Source organism: Saimiri boliviensis, chromosome 17 (genome assembly GCF_048565385.1).
Source record: "Saimiri boliviensis isolate mSaiBol1 chromosome 17, mSaiBol1.pri, whole genome shotgun sequence".
Classification (NCBI taxonomy): Eukaryota; Metazoa; Chordata; class Mammalia; order Primates; family Cebidae; genus Saimiri; species Saimiri boliviensis.
In genome coordinates, this window is record NC_133465.1 from 6494287 (window position 1) to 6522200 (window position 27914).

At 42.0% G+C, this 27914-nt stretch overlaps 1 protein-coding gene across 3 annotated transcripts in view; it reads left to right on the forward strand.

Annotated features, from left to right (window-relative positions):
• The window catches only part of TEX14 (testis expressed 14, intercellular bridge forming factor), an 87768-nt gene that overhangs the window by 55824 nt on the left and 4030 nt on the right, over positions 1-27914 (forward strand). For all 3 annotated transcript variants that reach the window (XM_074388091.1, XM_074388092.1, XM_074388093.1), the window contains 15 exons: positions 695-820; positions 1053-1138; positions 2528-2809; positions 4049-4149; positions 7437-7556; positions 8831-8897; positions 11548-11629; positions 15296-15358; positions 16574-16701; positions 17399-17604; positions 19011-19110; positions 20531-20605; positions 21717-21794; positions 22567-22666; positions 26691-26783. In XM_074388091.1, the coding sequence (XP_074244192.1) occupies positions 695-820; positions 1053-1138; positions 2528-2809; positions 4049-4149; positions 7437-7556; positions 8831-8897; positions 11548-11629; positions 15296-15358; positions 16574-16701; positions 17399-17604; positions 19011-19110; positions 20531-20605; positions 21717-21794; positions 22567-22666; positions 26691-26783 (1707 nt within the window). The remainder of the gene's footprint in view (positions 1-694; positions 821-1052; positions 1139-2527; positions 2810-4048; positions 4150-7436; positions 7557-8830; positions 8898-11547; positions 11630-15295; positions 15359-16573; positions 16702-17398; positions 17605-19010; positions 19111-20530; positions 20606-21716; positions 21795-22566; positions 22667-26690; positions 26784-27914) is intronic.

Below are 27914 nucleotides of genomic sequence, written 5' to 3' on the forward strand. Positions count from 1 at the left end.
AAAGTCAGATAGTAACCTAATGGTAGGTCAGGGTCTAGAATTTAGTGGGACTAGACTGAAGATCTCTGAATGTTCTTCAGGATCCCTGGGGCCATAAGACTGTTTTTACAAATGTTAGACCAGGCATGGTGGCTCAGATCTGTAATCGTAGCACTTTGGGAGGCCAGGGTGAGTGGATCACTTGAGATCAGGAGTTTGAGACCAGCCTGGATAACATGGCAAAACCCTGTCTTTACTAGAAATACAAAAATTAGCTGGGCATGGTGGTGTGCACCTGTAATACCAGCTACTTGGGAGACTGAGGCACGAGAATTGCTTGAACCTGGGAGGTGGATGTTGCAGTGAACAGAGATCACGCCACTACACTCCAGCCTGGATGACAGACCGAGATTCTGTCTCAACAACTACAAATGTTACTGTGCTGTCACTGATATGAAGGTGGGCCTGTTACCAGAGAATTCCGATGGACTTGCAAGAGCAGATCCCTCACCTGAACCATCACCTGTCGTTTGTGGCATTTGTAGGGGAGGGCTCTGCAACAGCCCAGGGATTGTGTCTTGTGAAAATATGCTTCAACTGTGGGTTTCTTCTACCTCTGAAAATCTCCCAAGAGCACTTTTATGATCATGGAATCTAAATTTAGAAACTAAAATTACCCTTAGAGATCTTGTAATTCAGTTCTTTCATTTCTTAGCCAAGGAAGACCTAGAGAGTCCACCGCCCAAGCCAAAGCCACACGACTTAATAGTGCACTCTTCACTCTGTCAAGCCACCAGCAGGGACCTTCTGTGTCACCCAGCTCTCACCAGGATTCTACCAGGTAGGGATCCTTGCTGGCTAGAAACTGGCAGCGGGGTTGCGGGGTGGGGGTGGAGTGTTGTGCCCTCTGCTGGTGCAATGGGGTCAGTGCAACTCTAGGAGTGGTTCATGGTATAGGGAACAGGTCCTCTGGATGGGGCTGGTGGGCTTTGGGTTCTGTCAGGACCTTGAGCAAACTGATGTGTTTGTGTTCACTCTGCTCGCCTCATTTCCAAAAAACTCATGCAATTCAGGATGAGTATGGAACCTGTTTCTTCTGAAATCTATAATGCAGAATCCAGAAATAAAGATGATGGAGAGGTACACTTAAAATGGAAAAGTGAGTATAAAGTCATGGGTTTTGTTAGTCAAAATGAAATTTAAAGTATATTTCTAATGTGGTTGATATTTCTAAGTACACAGCCTGTGATGCACGTTTAGAACCATAGCAATGTCCTTCAGAAGTTTTTTCTTTTGTTACATAATTTCATTTTAAAAGCTGAGCCCTTTTGATTACGGCCTTCAGAAGGAAAATGCTTTTTTAAAAATTTCTAGACTTTATAGGAAATACTTCTATTATATAAATGTATATTGTATAAGAAATGTAATAAAACAGTACACAATACAATAAATCCTTATTTAATATGTTAATAGGAAATGACAATGACTTTAAGCAAACTATGACTTTAAGCAAAATGATGTATAACAAAACCAATTAGGCTAATTGATGTGAACAAGAGTTAAGTTCCTATAGCATATTTCTGGTCACAAATACATCACCAACTTCTAAATAAAGACGAAATCACTTCTAATATTAAACATTGAAGTAAATGTGAGCTAAATATACATTTAAGAAAGATTAATGAAAACAAGTAAGATAAGTACCCATTTATTCTAGTTCAGGGCCACAGGTGGCTGGAGCCTATCCTGGCAACTCAGGGTGCAAGGAGGAAACCAGCCCTAGACAGACACCATTCCATTGTGGAGTGTACTCACACACTGTCACTCACACAGACTGGGGCCGTTTTGACACACTAGTTCACCTAACGGGCACATCTTTGGGATGTGGGGAGAAAGCGGACTACCTGGAGAGAACCCTTTGTATCAGCTTTCTCTTGTAGGCTTAAGGGATATAATGTCTATTTTTAATACTAGTCATAAGTGACATTAGCAGAAGTGTAGAAATTTTGAAATGAAAACATGCATGTGTGTGTGTATACATATATATACGTATATATACATATATACATATATATACATATGTACATATATACATATATACATATATACATATATATACACATATATATATACATATATATATATGGACTTCAAAAATATGAGCTCAGGATAGTTTGGAAAGACTAGGCAAACTCAAATAGAATCCTTTCTGTTATTACAGAATAAACTTTAGATGTCATTTTTCTTGTTAAAACTTCTCAGGAAGAGGGTCTATCTGTAAGAGTGTTGCTGCCTCTCACCCTGGAAGTCAGCAACAAGGGCTGTTGTTTGGGACAACTAACGGAAATTCCCTTCTCTCTGTCTGTCATCTGCTCTCCCCTCACCTCCCAGTCAAGCCAAACAGAGCAAACTAAGGATGATGCAACTATAAAAAGGCAGTTATTGCTACAGTATGAAGTATAATAGTATTATGTATTACTTTTAAATGAAAGCCTGTGTTTCCAGTGTTTACAACGATGTTTTAAATACTGCTTTCTCTTGTGCCCAGGGGAGGTGAAAGAAATGGCAGAGAAAGCAGCTACCGGGCAGCTTACAGTATCTCCTTGGCATCCTCAGAGTAGTTTGACTTTAGAGAGCGAGGCTGAAAATGAGCCTGATGCCCTGCTGCAGCCCCCCATTAGGAGCCCTGAAAACATGGATTGGCAGCGAGTAATTGAATATCATAGGGAAAATGATGAGCCCAGAGGAAATGGCAAGTTTGACAAGATGGGCAACAGTGACTGTGACAGTGACCAGCATGGCAGACAGCCTGGGCCTCAAAGCTTCACCAGTAAGTTTACTTGCGGGAATCAGGATAGGCGAACTCCATCAAGTGATTGGTCGGGCAAGGTGGCTCAGCCTGTAATTCCAGCACTTTGGGAGGCTGAGGTTGAGCAGATTGTCTGAGCCCTGGAATTCGGGACCAGGCTGGTCAGCATGATGAAACCTGGTTTCTACAAACAAAACAAAACAAAACAAAACAAAACAAAAACACACAGACACACACACACACACAAAATTAGCTGGGCATGGTGGCACATGCCTGTAGTTCCAGCTATCCAGGAGGCTGAAGTGGGAGGATCACTTGAACCTGAGAGGTGGAGGTTGCAGTGAGCTGTGATCGCTACTGCACTACAGCTTGGGTGATAGTGAGACCCTATCTCAAAAAAAAAAAAAAAAAAAAAAAAGTTATCAGCTCTCAAAAAGGTAAACCTTCCAGCATATTTTTTTTTTTTGGCTCGGTCCTCTCTCCTTTCCTACTTTTCTGGGAACCTTGAATTCCAGGGGAAAGCAGTATACTCTACATGTCATTGCATTTCCCACAGGCAGATAGATCCAGACATTGATCAGTTTTTATATTACTGAAACAGGCCCATTTGTCCAAAGGAAGTAAAATAATCACATACCAACTCTGATCCTGGTGAGGAATAAGAGTTCTTTACCTGGGGATAGAGGTGGGCCACCACTGCCTACTGCCCATGTCTCTGCATTGTACTCTAAGCTGTAAATAAATTATCCCAGAATTTATTTAGAATGTATTCTAAGCTGGCATTAAATTTTTCCAGGGAGTTTATGCTGGAGGAACCTAGAGACATATAATATTTATTGTCATCAGTTTATAGATTTACAGGTTAAAAAAATGAAGGCCATATATTTTCACTTGGTAATTTGCTTACAGTCAGAGCATGGAATATTGTTTCATAGTTGTTTGTAAGTCAAAGAAAGGTACATCTAAAATTGTCATTTGTCTTAGGTAGAAAATCTATTGGCTTAGGTAGGATTTGTATTTAGAATCAGTTTCTTGTCAAACATCACTCTTGAATGGGTGAGCAAAAGGATGGATCCAGGGCTGCATTTTGGGGTCAGGCTAAACTAACAGTCTCTACTCTCTGGACTGAACCTAACATGTGGGACATGGCCACTCTTGGCAGAATATGTATAATCTCTTCTCTCATGCCACCTTTATCCTCTTCCATGCTGTCTGAATATCACTGAATGACTTTGGCCCTGATTGTGTTATAATCATTAGGTATCAGTCACCCATCTCCTGGACAAAATGAACAACCAGAGCATAGTGAAGCCTTTCAAGCAAGTTCTGATGCATTGGTGGCTGTTGAGAAATCTTACAGCGTAAGTAATACTTCCTGGAGAGCCAAGCTGAACCCAAGGATCTGATAAGGTAGAACTGAGCTGTTACTATGTTATGACATCAAAATAATATCTATAGTAGTTCTTTTTTGCTGGAGTATGTGCCTTCATGCCACTGACATGAATAAAATAACCTTTCCTTCTGTCTGATACTTTTTAAGTCAGTTCATCTCAATGAGTCGTGTATCCTAGAGATGGGGGAGAGCACAGAAAAGTGTCAGATTCAGCTTTGGCACTTGAGTTTCTGGTATAGTTGGGTAAACAAAACTGGGACAAAGCTCCTGCCCCAGCAGGTGACTGACGTCCGTTAGGAGTAGGAAAAACCGAGGGCAGGGTTGCTATGAGCGTACCTTCACCTGGAATATCCTCTAAGGGCCAAACTCAGCTCCCAACTCAGTGGAAACCATGTGTTTGTGTCTGAAAACTGCGCCTCAGCAGGATCCATTTGCATTTGCACTGCAGTGGCAGCCTTGCTTCAGGGCTTTAACCCACTTTAGGCCATAGCCCAGCCAGACTAAGAAACCAACATTTATTTTTATTGTCATTGACATGGGGCTGCAATCATCTAAAGAATATAGACAGCAGGAGGCTGAGGCAGGAGAATTGCCTGAGCCCAGGAGGCGGAGGTTGCGGTGAGCCAAGATCGCGCCATTGCACTCCAGCCTGGGTAACAAGGGCGAAACTCCGTCTCAAAAAAAAAAAAAAGAAAAAGAATATAGACAGCAATTGAGAATGATATATGAATACAGTAGTGATAAAATGTAAGGTCTTTTGACCTATTGTATTTAATCATAGCATACAAACCATTCATAAGATCAACTTATCCTTTCTCTCACGTGAGGGATGGAAGAACAGTCATATTAAGCATACTGACTGAGCTGGAAAAGCAGGCCTAGGCAGAAAAGTAGGGAATGTCTGCAGGAGGTCAGGACTCATATTCAGTTTGATGAGAGGTAAAGGGGAGCAGCCATTAAGTGCACAGGAAGGGAGATGTGTGGCAAAAGCAGTGTCCAAGGAAATTAGTCACAAAATCTCTGCCAAGAGATGACTGAAGGTTGGCTATAGTGGCACATACCTGGTATTCCAGCACATTGGGAGGCTGAAGTGGGAGGATCGCTTAAAGCTGGGAGTTCAAGACTGGGCTGGGCTTGGTATGACCCTGCCTACAAAAAGTGTAAAAATCAGCTTAGCGCAGTGGCTTACTCCTGTAATTCTAGCACTTTGGTAGGCCAAGGTGGGCAGATTGCTTGAGCCCAGGAGTCCGAGACCAGCCTGGGCAACATGGCAAGACCCCATCTCTACAAAAGATACAAAAGTTAGCTGGACATGGTGCATGCCTGTATTCCCAGCTACTTGAAAGGCTGAAGTGGGAGGATCATCTGAGCCTGGGGAGGCTGAGGCTGCAGTAAGCCATGATCACATCCCTGCACTCCAGCCTGGGGGGCAGAGTGAAACCCTGTATTAAAAAAAAAGTGAAAACTAGCCAGGCTTGGTGGTGTGCACCTGTAGTCTCAGCTACTTGGGAGGCTGAGGCAGCAGGATCGCTTGAGCCCAGGAGTTCTAGGCTGCAGTGAGCTGTGATTGGGCCACTGTACTCTAGCCTGGGTGGTAGAGTGAGACCCTGTCTCAAAAAAAAAAAAAAAAAAAAAAAAAAAAAGCCGGGCGCAGTGGCTCACGCCTGTAATCCCAGCACTTTGGGAGGCCAAGGCGGGTGGATCACGAGGTCAAGAGATCAAAATCATCCTGGTCAACATGATGAAACCCTGTCTCTACTAAAAACACAAAAAATTAGCTGGGCATGGTGGTACGTGCCTGTAATCCCAGCTACTCAGGAGGCTGAGGCAGGAGAATGGCCGGAACCCAGGAGGCGGAGGTTGTGGTGAGCTGAGATGGTGCCATTGCACTCCAGCCTGGGTAACAAGAGCGAAACTCCATTTAAAAAAAAAAAAAGACTGAAATGAGAAGAGCCATTTGTTTGGCCATGTGGTAATCAAAGCCTGCATATAGCAAAATAAGCAGGAAAAAAGGGACGGAGCAGAGATGCTTAAGAAATAAATTTGCAGGCCAGGCATGGTGGCTCATGCCTGTAAGCCCAGCACTTTGGGAGGCTGAGGCAGGCAACTTATGAGATTAGGTGTTCAAGACCGGCCTGGCCAACACAGTGAAACCCCCATCTCTACTAAAAATATAAAAAGTAGCTGGGCATGGTGGCGCATGCCCGTAATCCCAGCTACTTGGGAGGCTGAGGCAGGAGAATCGCTTGAACCTGGGAGGTAGAGGTTGCAGTGAGCCAAGATCATGCCACTGCACTCCAGGCTGGGCAACAGAGCAAGAGTCTGTCTTGGGGAAAAAAAATAATAAATTTGCTACTTTTTAACTATTTTATTTTTATTATTGAGATTACATTGCTGTTTTTAAAATGATACTTCTTCACTTGCCTTTAACCTGTAATACTTGAAGTAGTCACAGGTTATGAGTAGCTGGAGCCTCCTCATCTGTAAGATGATGCCAACACATGGGCTATGCCTGTACCTATGAGGAATCAAGGTGTTTAAATTCAGTCCTCAGCTTGAGGTGACTAGGGCCTTTCTCCTTATTTAGAATTTTTTTTTTTTTTTTTTTTTGAGGCGGAGTTTCGCTCTTGTTACCCAGGCTGGAGTGCAATGGCGCGATCTCGGCTCACCGCAACCTCCGCCTCCTGGGTTCAGGCAATTCTCCTGCCTCAGCCTCCTGAGTAGCTGGGATTACAGGCATGCACCACCATGCCCAGCTAATTTTTTGTATTTTTAGTAAAGACGGGGTTTCATCATGTTGACCAGGATGGTCTCGATCTCTTGACCTCATGATCTACCTGCCTCGGCCTCCCAAAGTGCTGGGATTACAGGCTTGAGCCACCGCGCCCGGCTATTTAGAATATTAGAATAGGACAGTCATCTCATCTCCACCCATTCAGCAGATGATGCTGCTGAGGTTCAGGATTAGCATTCCTCCATGCTTACTCCAGGGAGATCACAGCTGCTTTTCCCCCACTGGGAAGGGAAGGCAGAGACACACGCACAAAGAGGTAGGGAGATTCAGCTCATAGTGTCACACTGACTGATGAAAAAATTTTGATTTTTGAGGATGGGCGATCATATGCAGTTTCTACGAAAATTGTGGTTACTGCTGGGTAATTTTAGATAACCTTTTTGTTAACACTGCATCCAACTATAAAAATATTTGGTCACAGTGAACAATAACTTAAAAGTGATTTCCTATATTATTAATAGAATGAGTCCACGCAATCAACTTGTTCACCACAGTCTTCTGAGGACATAACAGATGAATTTTTAACTCCAGACCATGAATACTTTTACTCCTCGGCTGCTCAAGAAAACTTAGCTCTAGAGGTAAAAAACACAGTTCAGGGTAAAGTACGTTTTCAGCTTTCTCCATGCCTTATTCTTTTATTGAGAAAAATAGATTACATATCAAAGTATATAATGTTTATTTATCAGTGTATTTTATACCTTTTTTGGTGTCAGGAGTATGATATGAACCCATGTGTTCATAGGTGTTTTGGAGAAACATCTGAAAAAATTTTGATTTTTAAGGATGGGAGATCATAGGCAGTTTCTACCAAAATTGTGGTTACTGCGTTTATACAGCGTTTTGTACTTTTTTCCCAAAACATTTTCATTCATGCTACCTAATTCACATATTCTTCCTATTGGGAAGAGACAAGGCTATCATTGCTCTTTCTGAGGAAGACTAGTGTTCTGCAGATGTAGGGAATAAAATGCCAAGTTTTAGTAACAGGAGAGCCAGGATTGAGGCAGGCGTTCAGCAACAAATATGAGATTGTCTAATACACCAAGTTTTCTTGGGAATCTGCCCAGCTTTTATAAGAACCTGCCATATAAAGTATTTTCATTTGTAAAGTGCATTTTATTGTATTCTCTCATTTACTTATTTTCTACCCTACCTCCCTCCTAACCTGGCACCTCTTTGGGACCTTTTACTAATATGAAAGGTGGGGTGGAGGAAAGGGAGGATTATATGTGTAAATCACAGCATTTGATAAGAATTCTAGGATGCATCAAAGATACAATTTCAGCCAGGTGTGGTGGCTCGTGTCTATAATTCCAACACTTTAGGAGGCTCAGGTGGGAAGATTGCTTGAGCTTAGGAGTTTGAGAGTAGCTTGAGCAACATAGCAAGACCCTGTTTGAAAAAAAAGGAAATGAAACATTACTAGTCCCCAAAGACACCTTATGCTCCCTTGCAGTCACTGCCTCTTCCGAAAGGAACCATTATTCTGACTTCTAACTTCATAATTTTGCAGACCTGGCTATCTTTTAAACCTTCTTTAGCTCTTCTGATAAAGCTCCCAAGAACCAAAACATCTTTGTTGGAAGATTGGGAATAATAAAGATAGTGATATAAGGAGGGAAGTCATTTAATTCCTCTTTACAACGGGAGGTGAGAGAGGACTTACCGAAGAGGGGACATATGGTACAGACAAGTACTTCATGTCTAGGAAGCAAGTTCTCGCTTTTTCTATAAAGATGCAGGGATCTTATGAAGATTTTTAAGATTTCAAAACATCAAGAAATTATTGATCTTTTAATGCGTCTGCTTCCAGTGAACCTGCTTTCTTTACCTTTCTTTCATTCTTTTTTAGACCTCGAGTCCCGTAGAAGAGGACTTTGGAGGAATACAAGGTGCATTTGCCCAACTTCAAGTCTCTGGTAATAAGCCCTTAGGGAAGATTCCTTGAGAATCACCTGCCTTCACTTTATTCTGTTGGATCACAGATGTTTAGAGCTGGGGAGATCCTGAGGGAAGCCTCACCCAAACCTTTTATTACATGGTTGAGAAAACTGTGGTTCAATGATTTCCCCTCAGTAGAATGAATCCCTTGCTCCTCGCCAACCTCATGACATCCAAATGTTGTATTATTTATACCTGTCCTTGCATTTTTATAGCATATTTTGTTATAGTCACTGCTTTTTCCTCCTCTGGTCTCTCAAGCTTTCAGGCTGTATGCCACATAGCAAGCACACGGTTATCTTTGATAAGCTGACCTGGGGAATTTGCCAAACTACATAGCTAGGTATTGACATAACAAAATTAGAACTCGGTTTCCATGTATTTCTTCTCACTAGAAGGCAGCGTCATCAGCATTTTCCTTTGCTTGCATGGCATCTTAGCAAAGAGCTAGTAACAGCCAGCAGTGCAGATTCAACTTAACGTCTACCCCTCTGAAGGCCTTGGCTTCTATATAACTTAGCAGGGGCTTTCTATTAGATGAGAAGTTAGCCTTGGATCAGTAGCCAGGGATGTGGCACCAGACAGATATAAGTTAACTGTTGGCTCTGTTACATTTCAAAAATTGTGTACTCTTGTTCTTTTAAGGTAGGCAGTCACCTATTTTAAAACTAGAGTTACCCACCTATCAACCTGTGTAGCTATTCATGGTCATGTTTCAACCCTCTGAACCCAAAGAGGGTGGGATTATGAACTTACTCCCTTCCTCCACTGCATACTTCAGCTTCCAACTGTAACCTTGTGTAGGCCTCTGGCAGAGTTGGGAGCATTTTAAGAAACTATAAGCTTTTAGATGAACCCTTAAAAGTATCAGCACAATATTTATTAAAAGTTTCCAGGGCCTACCTCTTCCTGCAGAGCCTCTTTTTTGGACCTGGCTTGTATGTGGCCACTTAACTTGTATTTGGAGGTAAGTTGAGTGGGATGGAAAAGTTGTAGGGCACACAGGTCAGATAACAGAGCCAGTTTAATACAGACATCTGAAGTAGGTGAAAAAGTCTCTGATTTCTACTCCGTTCACTTCTTTCTGCCCCTCTCTGCCCCCGTTTCCACCTAGGGCTCTGATGTCTATCCCTTCCGCGTCGGAGGACACAGCAGGGATACAGGATGGAGCATGCTAGGTTCCAAGCCCCATTCTGCCATTGACTTTCTGCATAACCTTGAGCAAGTCACTTTACCCCAGGGCCCTGCTTTCCCCTGGTATAAAGTAAACGAGAGGATCAGACTCTAATGTCTCTAATTTCTAAATGTTGCTTTTTAGGAATTCATTTATGCTTTCTGGGTATTTATCATTTTAAAAGAGGGTCAGAGGAAGAGGAACCTCCAATTTCTCTTCACTGGTGGTGTTTCAGAGCTCCTTGGTAGCTGTGAAAGGTGGCATTGTTCTGGTGGGCCTTCTTAGTGTCCACCAGACCACCTGGACCTAAGGAATGGGATGGGGATGGGGGAGTCATGAGCATTTGGAAACAGGGCTGGATGTACCATCTACCCGCTTCTTTATTAACTAAGACAGTACAGTAGTGGGAAGGAAAATGGATACTGGCTCTGCCTGCCTGGAGCAAAGCATCTTACTGAGAACTGGGGAGGAGTAACTTCAGATAACTTGATGCCAAGGAGAACAGAAGACAGTTGAATTGGCTCCTCAGTAATCAAGATCCCACCCCCGCCCCCACTCTTTAGGTAGTATTTGATGGCCAAGTGGCGTAGTTAGAGCTCAGCGCTGTTCAGTTAACAAACAGTTCTTGTTTTCAACGCCCCCTGGTGTCTGTTGATAGGAACCCGGTCAGTTTGCCTTCTTAAAAAGACAAAACAACATTTGTCTCCAGAAATAACTGTGGTTATAACTAAAAAGGCCAGTAAATGGCATGATTGTATTCTGAGTGTCAGAATATAGTTCTGTGCTCTGATCAAGGAAAATAAACTTTCAGAGCAGAAACCTCTTCTACAGCACTCAATCCAAACCCAATTAGGGCAGCACTTTATCCAGATTATTTCTAATAATCTGCCCAGACCAAGCAAAATTCTAGGGAATGATAGGGGTTCTCAACCCCTCTATTCTATTTCCCCATCTGTGAAGTAGGGATAAGAATCCTTACAAAGGCTGGGTGTGGTGGTTCACACCTGTAATACCAACACTTTGGGAGGCTGAGGCGGGCAGATCACGAGGTGAAGAGATCAAGACCATTCTGGCCAATGTGGTGAAACCCTGCCTTTAATAATTTGGGTTGGCAAAGATGCAGTAAAAAAAAAAATTTTTTTGGCCGGACGCATGGCTCATGCCTATAATCCCAGCACTTTGGGAGGGCGAGGTGGGTGAATCATGAGGTCAGGAGATCAAGACCATCCTGACTAACACAGTGAAATGCCATCACTACTAAAAATGTAAAAACCAGCCGGTCATGGTGGCATGTGCCTGTAGTCCCAACTACTTGGGAGGCTGAGGCAGGAGAATCGCTTCAACTTGGGGTACAGAGGTTATAGTGAGTCAAGATTGTGCCACTGCACTCCAGCCTGGGGGACAGAGCGAGACTCCATTTCAAAAAAAAAAAAAATTGTACTTTATTCTTTCAGGTGAAGAAAAGTTCCAAATGATAAAAATTCTTGGAAAGAATGCTGAGATTTTGCCCAGGTCTCATTTCCCACCTATACGAAGGTATGGGCTATTATTATCTTATTCACAGTTTCAGACTCATAGATGCGGTATTAAACGCTGATAATGCCCCATGTGTATATATTGCTCATCTTCAAATGTATTAGCCACTGTTTTATAAAATTTAGCTTTGAGCAGCTTAGCTTTGTTAGGACTTGTGCAGTAGAATTTGAGGGGCAGTGAAAAGGAGTCATCACCTTTACTCCGATCCTGACTCTGACTTTCTGTTCATGTAACCTTGGTCAGGGTTCTCAACCCCTCTATTCTGTTTTTCCATCTGTGAAGTAGGGATAAGAATCCTTACTGAGGCCAGGCGTGGTGGCTCACGCCTGTAATACCAGCACTTTGGGAGGCTGAGGTGGGCAGATCACGAGGTGAAGAGATCAAGACCATCCTGGCCAACATGGTGAAACGCTGCCTCTTAAAAATACGAACATTAGCTAGGCGTGGTGGTGTGCACCTGTATTCCCAGCTACTCAGGAGGCTGAGGCAGGAGAATCACTTGAACCTAGGGCGTGAGGTTGCAGTGAGCCGAGATTGCGCCACTGCATTCCATCCAGCAGGGCGACAGAGCAAGACTCTGTCTCAAAAAATAAAATAAAATAAAAGTCCTTACTGAGAATGTTGACAATAGGAACTGAAAGTAATAATGTAACTCCTCGGCATTTATCCCAGAGAAATGAAAATTTACATTCATGCAAAAATACAGGAGGATTTACAACAAATTTATCCATAGTAACTCCAAACTGGAAAAACAGATATCCTTCACTAAGTAAATGATTAAACAGACTTAGGTTCCTCCATACCATTAACTGCTACTCAGCAGTGAAAAGGAATAAGCTATTGATACATGCAACAAGTTGGCTAAATTTCCAGAGAATTATGCTGAGTAGGAAAAGCAATCCCAAAAAGTTATTTACTTTATGATTCCACTAATATAACATTCTTGAAATGACAAAATTATAAAAATAAAGAACAGACGAGTGGTTGCCAGGGGTTAAGGAGGGGATGGGGAAAGGAGGGAAGTAGGCGTAGCTATAAATAAGAAATATGAGGGATCTTTGTGGTGCTAGAAATGTTCTGTATCTTGATTGTATCAATGTCGATATTCTGGTTGTGATAATGTCCTATAGATTTGCAAGATGTTATCATTGGGATAAAGTGGGTAGAATGTATTTTTTTTTTTTTTTTGAGATGGAGTTTTGCTCTTGTTACCCAGGCTGGAGTGCAGTGGTGTGATCTCAGCTCACTACAACCTCCACCTTCTGGGTTCAAGCGATCCTCCTGCATCAGCCTCATAAGTAGCTGGAATTACAGGCACATGCCAACACACCTAATTTTGTGTTTTTAGTAGAGATGGGGTTTCACCATGTTGGCCAAGCTGGTCTCAAACTCTTGACCTCAGATGATCCACTTGCCTTGGCCTTCCAGGGTGCTGGGATTACAGGTGTGAGCCACTGTGCCTAGCCAGTAAAGTGTATTTCTTAAAATACACTTGCATGTGAATCTACAATTATCTCAAAAGAAAAGTTTAATTAAAAAAAATTCATAATTGATATAAAGTATTTGGCACAATAACATTCAATTTATTTTCTTTTCTCTGGGCCTCAATTTCCTTAATTATAATTATTATAGTTAGTATTTCCTAAACATCTAGCATATGCCAAGCACTCTGTTTCATTGTCTCATTTAATCCACATGACAACCCTCTGAGGTACATACTGTTCCTTCCCTTTTGCCAACAAGGAAAGCAAAATTCAGAGAGTTTAAATATTTTCTTCTAAGGTCATGTTAAATGTAAATTTTTGGTGCCACAAAAGAAGTAGCACTCGAATATAAATTTCCTCAGCAAGGCAATTTACTTCTATAGAAGGGTGCATCTCATAGATGGAGCAATGGCAAGTGCACACCTGAACAAGGGCGGGGAAGGGGTTCTTATTCCTGACACAGGTAGCCCTTACTGCTGTGTTGTTCCCCTATTAGCTAGAGTTAGACCGCACAGCCTAAGCTAATTCTAATTGGCTATTTTAAAGACAGTGGGGGTACGAGCCAGAGTGGTGGAGTGGGTAGTTTGGTGGGAAGGATGGTTATAGGACAGGTGACAGCCGGTGACCAGGGGTGACTCAGGTCAAAGCAGGTGACCAGGGCAGATAACTGAAGCAGGTGACTGGGATGACTCAGGACAGAGCAGGGGACTGGGGGAACAGATGTGAACTACTGATTAGAACTGGTGGAAAAGTTTGTTTACTGAAACTACAAGGAAGTTAAACTTTACAATGGAGAATTAAAGAATAAGAGAGCTGAACATACTGACATACTGATTCTTTGAAGAGAAACTTGGAGTTCACTATATCTAACAGTCACACAGCTAGTTAGGATAGACTAGATTATGCTGTATAGAGTAAACAACTCCCAAATTTTAGTGGTTTAAAACAACAAAAGTTCATGTCCATGGCTCATGGGTTGGCCAGGAATGTTCTATGCTATATTACTTTCTATCAGACTCAGGATGAGGGAGGCTCCATTTTTTGAGCTTCCTTGATCACGAAGGCAGGAAAAATGGAACATGGTAAGGTGTGCACTGGCTGTTAAAGTTTCTGCCCGGAAGTGACTCATCACTTTTACTCATATTTTATTGGTTAAAACAAGTCCTGTGGTCATTTATGTAAATTAAGAGGGCCAAAAAGTGCTATTGTACCTGTGCTTAGAAGGAGAAACAAACATTTTTTTGGAAACAGAATTAATAAAGTCACAACTCAACCCCAAATCCATACTATTTCATTTATATCATTGAACTCACAGGATTTTTGTAAGGATTAAAAATGTGAAAACATATGGAAGGATTTAGCATGGGATCTGCCTTATAGTTAATGTTCAGTGAGTACAGAAATTGAATCTTAAATATTGGTTAAAGTAGAAATGGGTCAAAGTTTGTCTTCAGTATTCTCTTCTGGCCATTTTTTGGTACAAGCCATTCTGGCCTCTCCCGAACACTGTGCCTGGAAGCTTCTCACAGTTGCTGAGGCCTCATGGCAGTGCCCCTTTGCTCCAGTATCTTACGTCCTAGCAAAGTTCCTGTGCTCTGTTGATTTTGTCAGGAACTTGCTAATGGTGGTATAGAGTCTTTAACTAATTTTAGAACTGACCCTTAGAGAGTATTTATTCAGTCTCTGGAGAGAAAATTGAGGACCAGACATGCCAGAGAACTTCCAGCTAGTAGTACAGCCAGAACCAGAACTCACACTTTTTTTTTGGAGATGGGAGTTTTGCTCTTGTTGCCCAGGCTGGAGTACAGTAGCACAATCTTGGCTCATTGCAACCTTCGCCTCCCAGGTTCAAGTGATTCTGCTGCCTCGGCCTCCCAAATAGCTGAGATTAACAGGTGGACACCACCTGGCCCAGCTAATTTTGTATTTTTAGTAGAGACAGGGTTTCACGATGTTGGTCAGGTTGGTCTTAAACTCCTGACCATGAATTATCCACCCGCCTCGGCCTCTGGAAGTGCTGGGATTACAGGTGTGAGCCACTGCTCCCGTCCAGAACTCACACTTTCTACTCCTGAGCTTTTTCTACTGCTTCTCAAGCTGGGCTGATTAACTGGTTCCTTGTACCAAGTTAGTGTACTTTGCTCACAGAGGGGATTCATGTAGTTTTCTTTCTTTCTCACAGTACTGAAGATGAACAAGAAGAGACATTGAAGGAGTCACCAAAGGAACTGAAAGAGAAAGACATGTATGGTCACCAAAGAGAGTTGCCTAGGGATGCTTGTGTAAAGTCTTGATTTGGGGGGACTGGTATATTCTTGTTTGTAAGAATCATTCAGTTTTTATGTGTAGACTTAATGTGAGCATCATGGTTCTTTCACCAAAAAGTTATCAAATTGGTGATATGGTTTATAACTAATAGCAGCTTACACTCAAGGAAATATAGTGATGATGATAATAATAGAAGTTTACACATAAGGTAGATTAAATCTGTTTTCCACAAAATATCCTGGAAATATAGACTATTTCATCTATGGAAATAGTTTATTTTTAGCTGCTGAGATATGTTTAAAGTTACAGTATCTGGCAAAGAAACTCTCTATGGTGCTGGATGTGGTGGCTCATGCCTGTAATCCCAGCACTTTGGGAAGCTGAGGTGGATGGATCACCTGAGGTCAGGAGTTCAAGACCAGCCTGGCTAACATGGTGAAACCCCATCTCTACTAAAAATACTAAAATTAGCTGGGTATGGTGGCACACACCTGTAGTCCCAGCTTACTCAGGAGGATGAGGCAGGAGAATTGCTTGAACCTTGGAGGTGAAGGTTATGGTAAGCTGAGATTACACCATTGCATTCCAGCCTGGGCAACAAGAGCAAAAGTCCATCTCAAAAAAAAGAAAAAAAAGAAAAATCTCTATGATAATAAAAAATATGTATAAAAATAAAGTTACAATCTCTTTTAGATATGTTCTTTAATATATATACGCTCTCTTTTTTTTTTTTTTTGAGATGGAGTCTTGCTCTGTCACCCAGACTGAAGCACAGTGGCACAATCTTGGCTCACTGCAGCCTCCGCCCCTTCCTGGGTTCGAGCGATTCTCCTGACTCAGCCTCCTGAGTAGCTGGGATTGATTACAGGCATGTGCCACCATACCCAGCTAATTTATTTTTATTTTTAGTAGAGATGGGGTTTCATTGTGTTGGTCAGGCTGGTCTCGAACTCCTGACCTTGTGATCCACCTACCTCAGACTCCCAAATTGCTTGGATACAGGTGTGAGCCACTGCGCCTGGCTAATACTCACTTTAAGATGTATAAGATATTCTAAAATACTCTCTAATTCTGGCCTATTGACACATTAAAAATTTTGTTAAGAGTATACTTAAAAAGTATCTCTCAGGAATATATTGTTTGATTTTTCTAACCATCTTCTCATCATTACTGTGTGCTCTTAATTCTTTAGATCATTGACAGATATTCAAGACCTGTCTAGTATCTCCTGTGAACCAGACAGCTCTTTTAAGGAAGCTTCATGCAAAACACCCAAAATAAACCATGCACCTACCAGTGTCAGCACTCCACTCAGCCCAGGTAATCACAGGGAAGAGAATAACTTACAGCCCCAGCCCCTTGGCTCTGGGAAACCAAGCCATGTGATCAGAGATGGTGGCTGTGTTGTCACAGTGCAAAAGATTTTCCTTGGTGCCAAAGCTGGGTAATCCCATGAGAGGCCAGGTGGCAGGGTGGTGGTGATTATTGGGCAGCCATTAGTAGGTTTTACTTAGAACTGCAGTGGTGAAGCCATGCAAATGCTAGGTCTCCTGTGAGCGCTACTGAATTTAGTGCAAAAGCATTGAGTTTTGTAGGGTTTGCAACTTAAAATAGTATCTTGTGGTTAAACTTTATATAGTTCTTAGGTCCTGCAACTATATGCAGCCAGCATCAAATATCCTCTCTTTAGTGGCCTTATTTCCAGTATATTTGTGGTTTTAAAAATCTTCCTTGATTTTATTTTGATAAAGTTTAGAGTCCAAGTTTAGAGACTATTATGTTTTATACTGTGAGGAGCTGTGTCTCAGATCAGTGATTATTTCAATTATTAACAATTTGGAAAATCCTTGGTATAGGTATAGTTTTGTGGGTTTGGATGTGTGTGTGTGTGTGTTCTTTTTTAAATGTACATCATATTGGGGCAGAAAAAAAAAAAAACGAAAAACGAAGGAAAAGAGGAAAAAAAGATAAATAATGTAAAGGATTCAGACAGCAACCTCCCTCTTTTCTCCAACAGGGTCAGTTTCTTCGGCTGCCAGTCGGTATAAAGACTGCCTTGAACGTATGACATTGCAGGTAAAGACAGGGTCTGCCTCTTCCTGGAACAGTCAAGAATCTATTCGAACTTTGTCTGATGAATTTACAAGTGTCCGAGAGAGAGCAAAGAGACTGGATTCTCTCCTTACTTCCTCCGAAACTCCCCCTTCAAGACTCACTGGCCTTGTAAGTGTATCTATTTCATGTTACACGCTCATGGAGTCAGCCCAAAGGGCCCAATGACCCAAACTGCCAAGATTTATCTAAATTCATTAAGAAAGCAAGAAATAAGCTGGGTCCTCTCCAGGCTTCCCGGGGACTCCTCTCTTGAGTCTATATTGTTGGAGGCTTAAGTTTTGCTTCCTCCTTGAAGCCTCCCCTGGTTACTTCCCTGAGAGTTTTGATTGACCTCTACTGTTCTCTGAACTCCTGAACTAATAACCTGCAGGAAAAACACTTAATTGTATACTGCCTTCTTCTCCTCCTCTTCTTCTACTACTTCTTTTGTTTTTTGGTTTTCTTTTTTCTCTCCCTTTCTCATATGTGTAGTCTCTTCAGGAAAACTACAAGTTCTGGCCAGGCACGGGGGCTCATGCCTGTAATCCCAGGATTTTGGGAGATTGAGTCAGGCAGATAACTTGATTTCAGGAGTTCAAGACCAGCCTGGGCAGCATGATAAAACCCCATCTCTACAAAAGATACAGAAAATTAGCCAGGACATGGTGGCATGTGCTTGTAGTCCCAGCTACCCAGGAGGCTGAGGTGGGAGGATTTCTTGAGCCCAGGAGTCAAGGCTGCAGTGAACTGTGATCGAACCACTGCACTCTAGCTTGGGTGACAGAGTGGGACCCTGTCTCCAAAAAAAAAAAAAGTACAAGTTCCTTACTTTATGAAAAATTGATTGTCAACTTTTTTGGCATTTGGCTCAAAAGGTCTCACTCTGAAGTAGGGAAATGAAGTATGTGTTCATTTAACAAACTGTTAATTGGGCCAATTCTAAGTGACAGGCACCATGTCAGGCCCTCTTCGAGGCATCCAAGTGTGAATAAGAAAAACATAATCCCTGTCTCATAGGAGCTCACTGCCTAGTGAGAAAGACAGGCCTGATGTAACACAGTGATAAGTACTGAGTGCTGAGGAGGCAGCCAGGGCTAAGAAGCTTCCCAGGCCTGATGCAGTGGCTCACGCCTGTAATCCCAGCACTTTGGGAGGCTGAAGTGGATCATTTAAGGTCAGGAGTTCAAAACCAGCCTGCCCAACATGATAAAACCCTGTCTCTACTAAAAATACACACACAAAAAAAAAATTTAGCTGGGAGTGGTGGTGCATGCCTATAATCCCAGCTACTTGGAGAATTGCATGAACCCGGGAGGTGGAGGTTGCAGTGAGCCTAGATTGTGCCACTGCACTCCAGCCTGGGCAACAGAGTGAGACTCCATATCAAAAAAAAAAAAAAAGACTTCCCAGAGGAGGGGACACATGAGTGAGTTTTTCGTGACTTTAATCAACAAAACAATTGGAAATGACTGACCTGCATATGCGTGTTTAGCTCAACACACATGACAGTTACCATGTTTATCTCTTACTTATAGAAAAGATTGTCTTCATTTACTGGGTCTGGATCCCCCAGGCTTGCTAAGGCATGTGACACATCACTACCCCATGCCACTCAGAGAAGGAGCCTGCCTAAAGGTACCCTTTGTTTAATATCAAAATAGAAGTTTAAGGAGGCTTGAATTGATGCTTGTCAATCTTTGATGCTATGTTAGGTTCAGACAGAAATGCTGTTTTCCCCTTGATTATAAAAGTAAAGCACACTCATTGTAGAAACCTTGGAGAATAAACAAAAGCTTAAAAAAGAAAGTGACCACACTTTAACCTCACGTACTATTTTTTTGCATATCTTTTTTATATTTTTATAAATATATAATAATACATTTTAGCATAGTGAGATCATATTGTGTATCAGTTCTGGACCGCTTTATTCCCTTGATATATTTTGAGGCTTTTCCCTTGTCATTAAAAATTATTCATAAATATATGTAGTAGCTATGTAATAGTCTGTTCTTCATATTGCTTAACCATTTTCTTTTCTATTTTTTTTTTTTGAGACAGAATTTTGCTTTTGTTGCCCAGGCTGGAGTGCAATGGCGCAATCTCAGTTCACTGCAAACTCTGCCTCCTGGGTTCAAGCGATTCTCCTGCCTCAGCCTCCTGAGTAGCTGGGATTACAGGCATACGCCACCACACCCAGCTAATTTTGTATTTTTGGTAGAGATGGGGTTTCTTCCTGTTGGTCAGGCTGGTCTCAATCTCCCGACCTCAGGTGATCCGCCCACCTTGCCCTCCCAAAGTGCTGGATTTATAGGCACGAGCCACCATGCCCAACTAACCATTTTCTTATGTTTAAGATTTATATCGTTTTTGAATGTTTGCTCCTTGTACATAAATTTTTATCTGTACCTCTGATCCTTTCCTTAGGATAGATTCTTAGAAGACAGTTTCCAAATCGCAAGATCTGAGAATATTAGTAGTCTTAAGGCATATTACCTTTATTACTTAAATGTCTTCCGTCTTTGGTATAACTCTTGGAATTTCCCTCAGGGGGATAGGATAGGAAGTTGTGAATTATGTGGAGGTATTTTGGTTAATGTTACAATTAAGCACTTGGAGCAAGACCCAAAGTATGGTTGCCCCTAAATCCCCTGGCCTGATGGTATTTAGTTAAAGGCCTTCTACTTTGTGCTTTTGTTCATTTTGGTTGGCCCAGAACCTCTGTATTCCTCCAGCAGCTCTGGTCCAGATTGAGCCACTTAGTAAGAATTTGTAACTTAACTGCTTCAAAATCCTTAGGAAGGCGGGGGACATAGATCAAACACTATTGGGGTAGGGGCTGATGTAGGAAAGGAAAGGGATTGGGGTAAAAGAGGGGAGTAAAGGCCATTCACATGTTAGGAGTTTTCTACTGGGACTATTACGTAAGAGGCTTTCTTCCTCCTTATTTTGTTTCATCATTGAGAGAAATCCTCAGTCAAGTCTATCTGACAGCCTAGGAAAATTCAATTCATGTCCAGGAGGGTGTTAAGTCATTTTCCTGTTTATCTTTTTTAAGAACTAGTAGAAGCCATCTCACAACATCACATTGATGAGCTGCCACCACCATCTCAGGAGCTACTTGATGAAATTGGTAAGAGATGTTCAATACAGAATATACTTCTTGGCCCTGTTAGTTTCATCACTGACCACAACATAGTGTCTTTGTTTCAAGTATGAACACTAATATAAAAGGCCCCGTGAAGGCCTGGTTGAATATAGGAAGAGGCAGTTTTCCAAAAAATGAGCCACAGCCTGACCAGGATGATTGGCTTGCATCAGTTGTCCTTTTGTTACTTAAAGGACTTACGTTGATGAATCTAAGAAGAAATAACATACAAGTGGTTTATCGTGATGAATTTCTTCTATGAAAGAAGTTCTTAACTGCTTTCAGAACAAACCAGCCATTCCTTGGAGGCCTGAGGTCCAGCTGTCCAGGCCAAGACACCTGTACTTTCAGTTTTGCCGTTAGCTGTAGGTATTAAAGGTATTGGAATTGTGAATAAATCCCCTTCCTAAAAACAGGGAATTTAGTGGCACAAAACCTAATAAGACCAGAATTTGTAGGCAGAGACTCAGCAGTACTAAACAAATTTTATTTGCAGCTGATTGACTGACCCTGTCCAGCTGGTCTGATGTTGAAAGTAAATGTTACATGGTTATGGAAACACTGGGGGGCAGGTGCTCTGTTTCACTAGGAAAGATCTGACTGCTCTTTTCTTGACAGCCTGGCCAACCAGCCCCTCAGCCTCAGAGAATGCATCTCATCAGAAGGTTGTTGTGAAGATTAATTGTGAACATTAATCTTGAATTAATATATGCAAGTGCTTAGAAACAGAACCTGACACCTAGGGTTCTGCAAGTGTTATGTATGATCATCATCATTTCTATTTTGAGTGTTGTGTGGGATTTCGTCATACTTGAAGAATTCCTTTCAAACCTGGAATGCCCTAAAGCAGTGGTTCTCAAATTTTATCGGGCATCAGAATCACCTGAAGGGCTAGTTAAAACATACATTGCTAGACCCCCAGAGTTTCTGATTAAACAGGTCTGAGATGAGGCCTGAGAATTTGCATTCTCAACAAGTTCCCAGGTTATGTTAATGCAGCTAGTCCAAGGATCACCCTTTGAGAACCACTGCTCTAGAGAATAGCAGGACATCCAAAGGAGGAAATAAGTTTCCTTTGGCTTTTGTGTTGTGACAGAGCTCTTGAAGCAGCAGCAGAGCTCATCCACAGTGTTGCATGAGAACACAGCAAGTGATGCAGGAGTCACTGCAAATGGTAAGTGAACTACCTAGATCCTTTTCATCCTGTTATTGTAATGCTGTTCTTGGCAACACAGTGCTACATATAGGGAAGTGTGACCTTGAGGTCAGGCACAACTCCACCTCAATTCTGACTTTATAGTTATTTGTATGACAAGCTGTTTTACTGTTTCTGAGCGTTAGTCGTCTTAATCTGTAAAATGGGGATAATAATTTCTATCTCATGAAGTATGTATTAGCTCCATGTACAGAGCCATGTACAAGTACTGACATTTTCACATATTAGCAAATGTTAGTCTTCCCTTTATAGGACTGCTAGCAGGATGGAATGAGATAGCATATGTAAAATGCTTGGCATACATTAAAGGATACATCCCTTCCCCACCCAAATTCCTTTCTTGGAGCTCCAACTTAGAAACTTCTAGCAAGTGACAACAAGATGGTCCCCAAAGTAAATTTGTGCAATTTGTTTTCATGGTTGCTTGCTTCCTCTTTTATGTGCCTGCCCTTTCTTCTGCCTCCTCTGTCTGCTTTGAGCCTTGGCACAAGCAAGGTTTCCTGTAGCTTCACCTGGCACTGAAAATCTCCCAAGACCCCAGAAGCAGCTGCTGCAAATACAGGTGGCCTGCAGACTGCCACCTGGCCCCTTGCTTTCATGGGAAGAGGAGAGCTAATGTGTTGCATATTTCAGGGACCACTGATTGGCCTTAATTGCACTCTATTTTAAGGCAACTTTTCTCAAAATTTTTTTTTGTTCTAATAAAGTTAATTCTTTCAACTGTTTCTAGATGAAAGGCACTTAGAAGAACAAGAAACTGACAGTAAAAAAGAAGATAGTAGTATGCCTTGGTCCAAAGAAGCTGAAGATCTAGGAGAGGACACAGAGAGGTAACAGTAAAAGCTGGATTTTTGAAAGGATTTTAAAAATTGCACTAGTTTATATTAGTATTTTTTCTAATATTGATAAATAAGAAATGAAAAAAATGATATTTTTCCATACTACCTAACAGCCCCATTCCTAAAGGGTTACTTTTTAAAAAAGGGTTGCTTTTTTTGCTTTAAAAAATGTTTGTGATAAAATATATATAATGAGATTTATCGTCTTAACCATTTTAAGTACAGTCCAATAACATTAATAAATATATTCACATTGTTGTGACTAATGTTCCAAACCTTTTCATCTTGCAAAACTGAAACTGTATACCCGTTTAAAAACTCCCCGTTTTCAGTTGGGCACCATGGCTCACACCTGTAATCCCAGCACTTTGGGAGGCCAAGGTGGGTGGATCACCTGAGGTCAGGAGTTCAAGACCAGCCTGACCAACATGGATAAACCCGGTCTTTACTAAAAATACAAAATTAGCCAGGCATGGTGGCACATGGCTGTAATGGCAGCTACTCAGGAGACTGAGGCAAGAGAATCACTTGAACCCGGGGTAGCAGAAGTTGCATTGAGCTGAGATCGTGCCATTGCACTCCAGCCTGGGTAACAAGAGCAAAACTCTGCCTCCAAATAAAGAAACAAAGAACCCAACTCCCCATTTTCTTTTCTTCCCAGACCCTGGCAACCACCATTTTACTTTTTGTTTCTATGAGTTTGACTACTGTTGATACTTTACATAAGTCAAATCATACAGTATTTTTCGTTTTGTGACTGGCTTATTTTAACTTAGCATAATGTCCTCAAAGTTCATCCATGCTGTAGCATGTGTCAGCGTTTCCTTTCTTTCTAAGACTGAGTAATACTCTGTGGTATGTATATACCATGTTTCATTTATCCATTCATCTGTTGATGGACATTTAGGTTTCTTCCTTTTCTTATGGTGAAGAATTCTGCTGTGAACATAAGTGTACAAATATCTCTTTGAGATCCTACTTTCAATTATTTTGGATATATACCTAGAAATGGTAGTGCTGGATCATATGGTAATTCTATTTTTAATTTTTTGAGGAACTGCCACACTATTTCCATAGCAGCTGCCCCATTTTACAGTCCCACCAACAGTGCACAAGCGTTTCAGTTTCTCCACGTTCTTGCCAACACTTGTTATTTTCTCTCTTTTTGTGGGGGTGGAGTCTTTTTTTTTTTTAATAGTAGCCATACTAACAAGTGTGAGGTGATGCCTCACTGTAGTTTTGATTTGCCCTTCCCTAATGATTAGTGATGTTGAACATCTTTTCATATGCTTGTTGGCCATTTGTATATTTTCTTTGGAGAAATGTCTGAGTTCTTTGCTGTGTGTGTGTGTGTGTGTGTGTGTGTGTGTGTGTGTGTGTGTACAGTAGAGAGGGGCTCTATGTTGTCTAGGCTGAACTTGAAGTCCTAGGCTCAAGTGATCTTCCTGCCCCTTCTATTCAAGTAGTTGGGACTATAGGTGCAAGCTACCATGCCTGGCTCTTTGCCCTTTTTTTTTGAGATGGAGTTTTGCTGTTGTTGCCCAGGCTGAAGTGTAATGGTGCAATCTTGGCGCACCGCAACCTCCACCTCCCAGGTGCAAGCGATTCTCTTGCCTCAGCCTCCTGAGTAGCTGAGATTACAGGTGCCCACCAGCATGCCCAGCTAATTTTTATATTTTTAGTAGACACCAGGTTTCACTGTGTTAGTCATACTAGTCTCGAACTCCTGACCTCGTGATCCGCCCAACTCGGCCTCCCAAAGTACTGGGATTACAGGCATGAGCCACTGCGCCTGGCCTGCCTATTTTTTAATAGGGTTGTTTTATTTTTATTTGTTGTTTTATCTTGAGTTGTTTTTAGGATTTTGTTTGTTTATTTTTACCTCATTTTGTTAGGCAAACACAAGTTTTAGTCTCTTTCAAAACTAGTTAAAGGCCTTGAAAGAGAAAATGAGGGCAGTCATCCAGACAATTCAGTCTAAAAGTAAAGTACAAGATTGCCTCAAGAAGCCTGACTCTATTCCTGATTTGGAGCTCTCTTTTTACCTGTGTTGTAGGGTAAACTACTTCAGCTTACCTGCTCTGACTCTTGACTTGTCTTGAACTATCATTATTTGGGGCCAGGACTAGGTTAAGGTGAGGGAGATACACTCCTTGGATACAAAATTGAAGGGAGCACACAAGCACACACACAAAAAAACAACTCAGTAGTCAAGTAATATTTTAGTGCAATTCTTTTTTTTTTTTCCTTTTTTAAAAAAAATTTATTTATTATTATTTTTTCAGACGGAGTCTTGCCCTGTCACCCAGGCTGGAGTGCAGTGGTGCAATCTTGGCTCATTGCAACCTCTGCCTCCTGGGTTCAAGCCATTCTCCTGCCTCAGCCTTCCCAGTAGCTAGGATTACAGGCATGTATCACCACACTCAACTAATTTTTATATTTTTAGTAGAGACGGGGTTTCACCATATTGGCCAGGTTGGTCTCGAACTCCTGACCTTGTGATCCACCTGCCTTAGCCTCCCAAAGTGCTGAGATTACAGGCATGAGCCCAGCCTTCTTTTTTTATTTTTTGAGACAGAGTCTCACATTGTTGTCCAGGCTGGAGTGCACTGGGGAATGAACACTGCTCACTGCAGCCTCGACCTCCTGGGCTCAAGTGATCCTCCTGCCTCAGCCGCCAAATGGCTAGGTCTACAGGCTTGTGCCACCATGCCTGGCTAATTTTTGTATTTTTTTGTAGAGATGGGGGTTCTCCATGTTGCCCAGGCTGGTGTCAAACTCCTGAGCTCAAGTGATTCACCCACTTTTGCCTCCCAAAGTGCTGAGATTACAGGGTTCAAGCGTGGTGGCTCACATCTGTAATCCCAGCACTTTGGGAGGCTGAGGTGGGTGGATCACTTGAAGTCAGGAGTTCAAGGCCAGCCTGGCCAACATGGCAAAACCCATTTCTACTAAAAATATTTTTAAAAAATTAGTCAGGCATGGTAGCACACACCTGTAGGCCCAGCTACTCAGGAGGCTGAGGTGGGAGAATTGCTTGAACCCAGAAGGTGGAGATTGCAGTGAGTTGAGATGGTGCCACTGTACTCCATCCTGGGTGACAGACCGAGACTCTGTCTCCAGAAAAAAAAATATTAAGTTCTTTTTACATGATCAAAAGTTAGCTACTGTTATTGTTGTATCTTCCTTTTCCAAAAGGGCCAGCAGTGCTGGCCACAAATAGATGCTCCACAGATGCTCGGTCATCTCAGTGCTGTGAATGATCAATCCAGGCACCAAGCCAGAGTGGAAGATATTTTTTCAGATGGGTAGGAATTTCAGGCCTTCTTAAAATACTCTACCCTGCATCTTCTAGCTTTTTCTTGGAAAAACATGTAGGAAAGCATGTATAGTTCTAGCCGCAGGTAGAAAACTGACTCAGTGACCTAGATTTGAGACAGAGTCTAGCATCGGATTTTGGGAAGCAGTGAACTTAATAGGTACTGAGGGTTTTTGTCAAGGGATTGAAGGAATGCACTATTTTGGTGCTTTTTTTTTTTTTGAGACAGAGTCTCGCTTTGTCACCCAGACTGGAGTATAGTGGTGCAATCTTGGCTCACTGCAGCTACCAACTCTTAGGTTCAAGTCATTCTCCTGCCTCAGTCTCCCGAGTAGCTGGGGTTACAGGTACACACATCCGCACCTGGCTGATTTTTGTATTTATAGTAGAGATGGGGTTTAACCGTGTTGGTCACGGTGTTCTTGAACTCCTGACCTCAAGTAATCTGCCTACCTCAGCCTCCCAAAGTGCTGGGATTGCAGATGTGAGCCACTGCGCCTGGCCAGTGCATATTTCAGTCAGATCTAAGTAACTTTTATGACTCCAGACACAATCTCACTGAGCTCTCTTTTTTTTCATATGCATAGTGAAAGCACAGGTTATAAGGTCCCTTTCCATTGTAAAGGGTTATGCATCTTTGTCGAGGAAGATGGGAAATGACTGTTGTCTCCATTCTCTTCACTTGTCCTTGGACAGAGCTCACTCTACTCTGGATGACGACCTGGAAAGATGGCTGCAGCCACCTGAGGAGAGCATGGAGCTACAAGACCTTCCCAAGGGCTCTGAAAGGTTCTTGTTCCCCAAGAGGGGATCCTTTTCTTCTTTTTCAGGAAGTGGGGCTAGGTTTTAGACTTCTCAGAGAATGAATGCCTGGTGATGGCATTACATTGATTTAGATAAGCTAGGCCTGACTCCATCTGTCTGCACTCACATTTGCCTCTCTTCCTCTGACCACCCACAGTACTCAAGATATTGATTAGCAGATTCTTATCAGTATAGACAGAGGCTTCTAAGTTTGCAGTATCTTGGTCCTGCTACCTTTGACATTTTCATCAGTCATTTGAATTAAATCAGAAAAGGCATGCTTATCAAATTTTTAGATAACACAAATCAAGGAACAATGCTGATGTGATAAGTGATAGACTGAGGATTCAAAATCATCTTGACAGATGGAAATGTTAGGTTCTATAAAAGATAAAGGTCAAAGATTCAAAATTACAGAATGTATGAGACCTGGCCTAATTGGAGAAGTTATCAGAAGCTCCTGCTCACTATAATTTCATTGAGGACAAGAAATATCTTATTTTTGTATGCCCAGCACTGAGCCATGCATCTTGAGACATGATGACAAGTCAAGAAATTCTTCCTGAGGAAGACATGGGCAATGACTTTGTAAGGCCTCAGTTTGATGAAGTGCTGAAAAGGTCAATGCAGCATTGATGCTGGATATATAGAAATGTACTGTCGAGGTGATGGGAATGTATTGTTTAGAGGACTCCTAGGACACACGTGGGGCTCCTTTCTGGGTGTCACATTTTAAAAGAGATATTAACAAACACAAGAGTGTGGCCACAGAACAGTCAGAGGTCTAGAAACTATGTCATATGAGAACAGCTGAAGGAGCTGAGAAGCTCAGCGTGAGAAGAGCAGATAGGGAAGAGAATTTGTAGCTGCCCTCAGATTCCTGAAATACTGTGAAGCAAAGAGAGTCAGCTTACTTTTCTGCCCCAGAAGACTGACTAGAGACTAGAAAGTGCAGAGTAACAGATTTTTATTCAGTAAAGCACAAACCTAATAGCTACAGCTATCTGATAAAGGGAAACAGCTGCCTTTACACTTACTTTAGCAATGGTTACTGCTGCTCAGGCAGATCATTTGAGGTCAGGAGTTCAAGACCAACCTGGCCAACATGGTGAAACT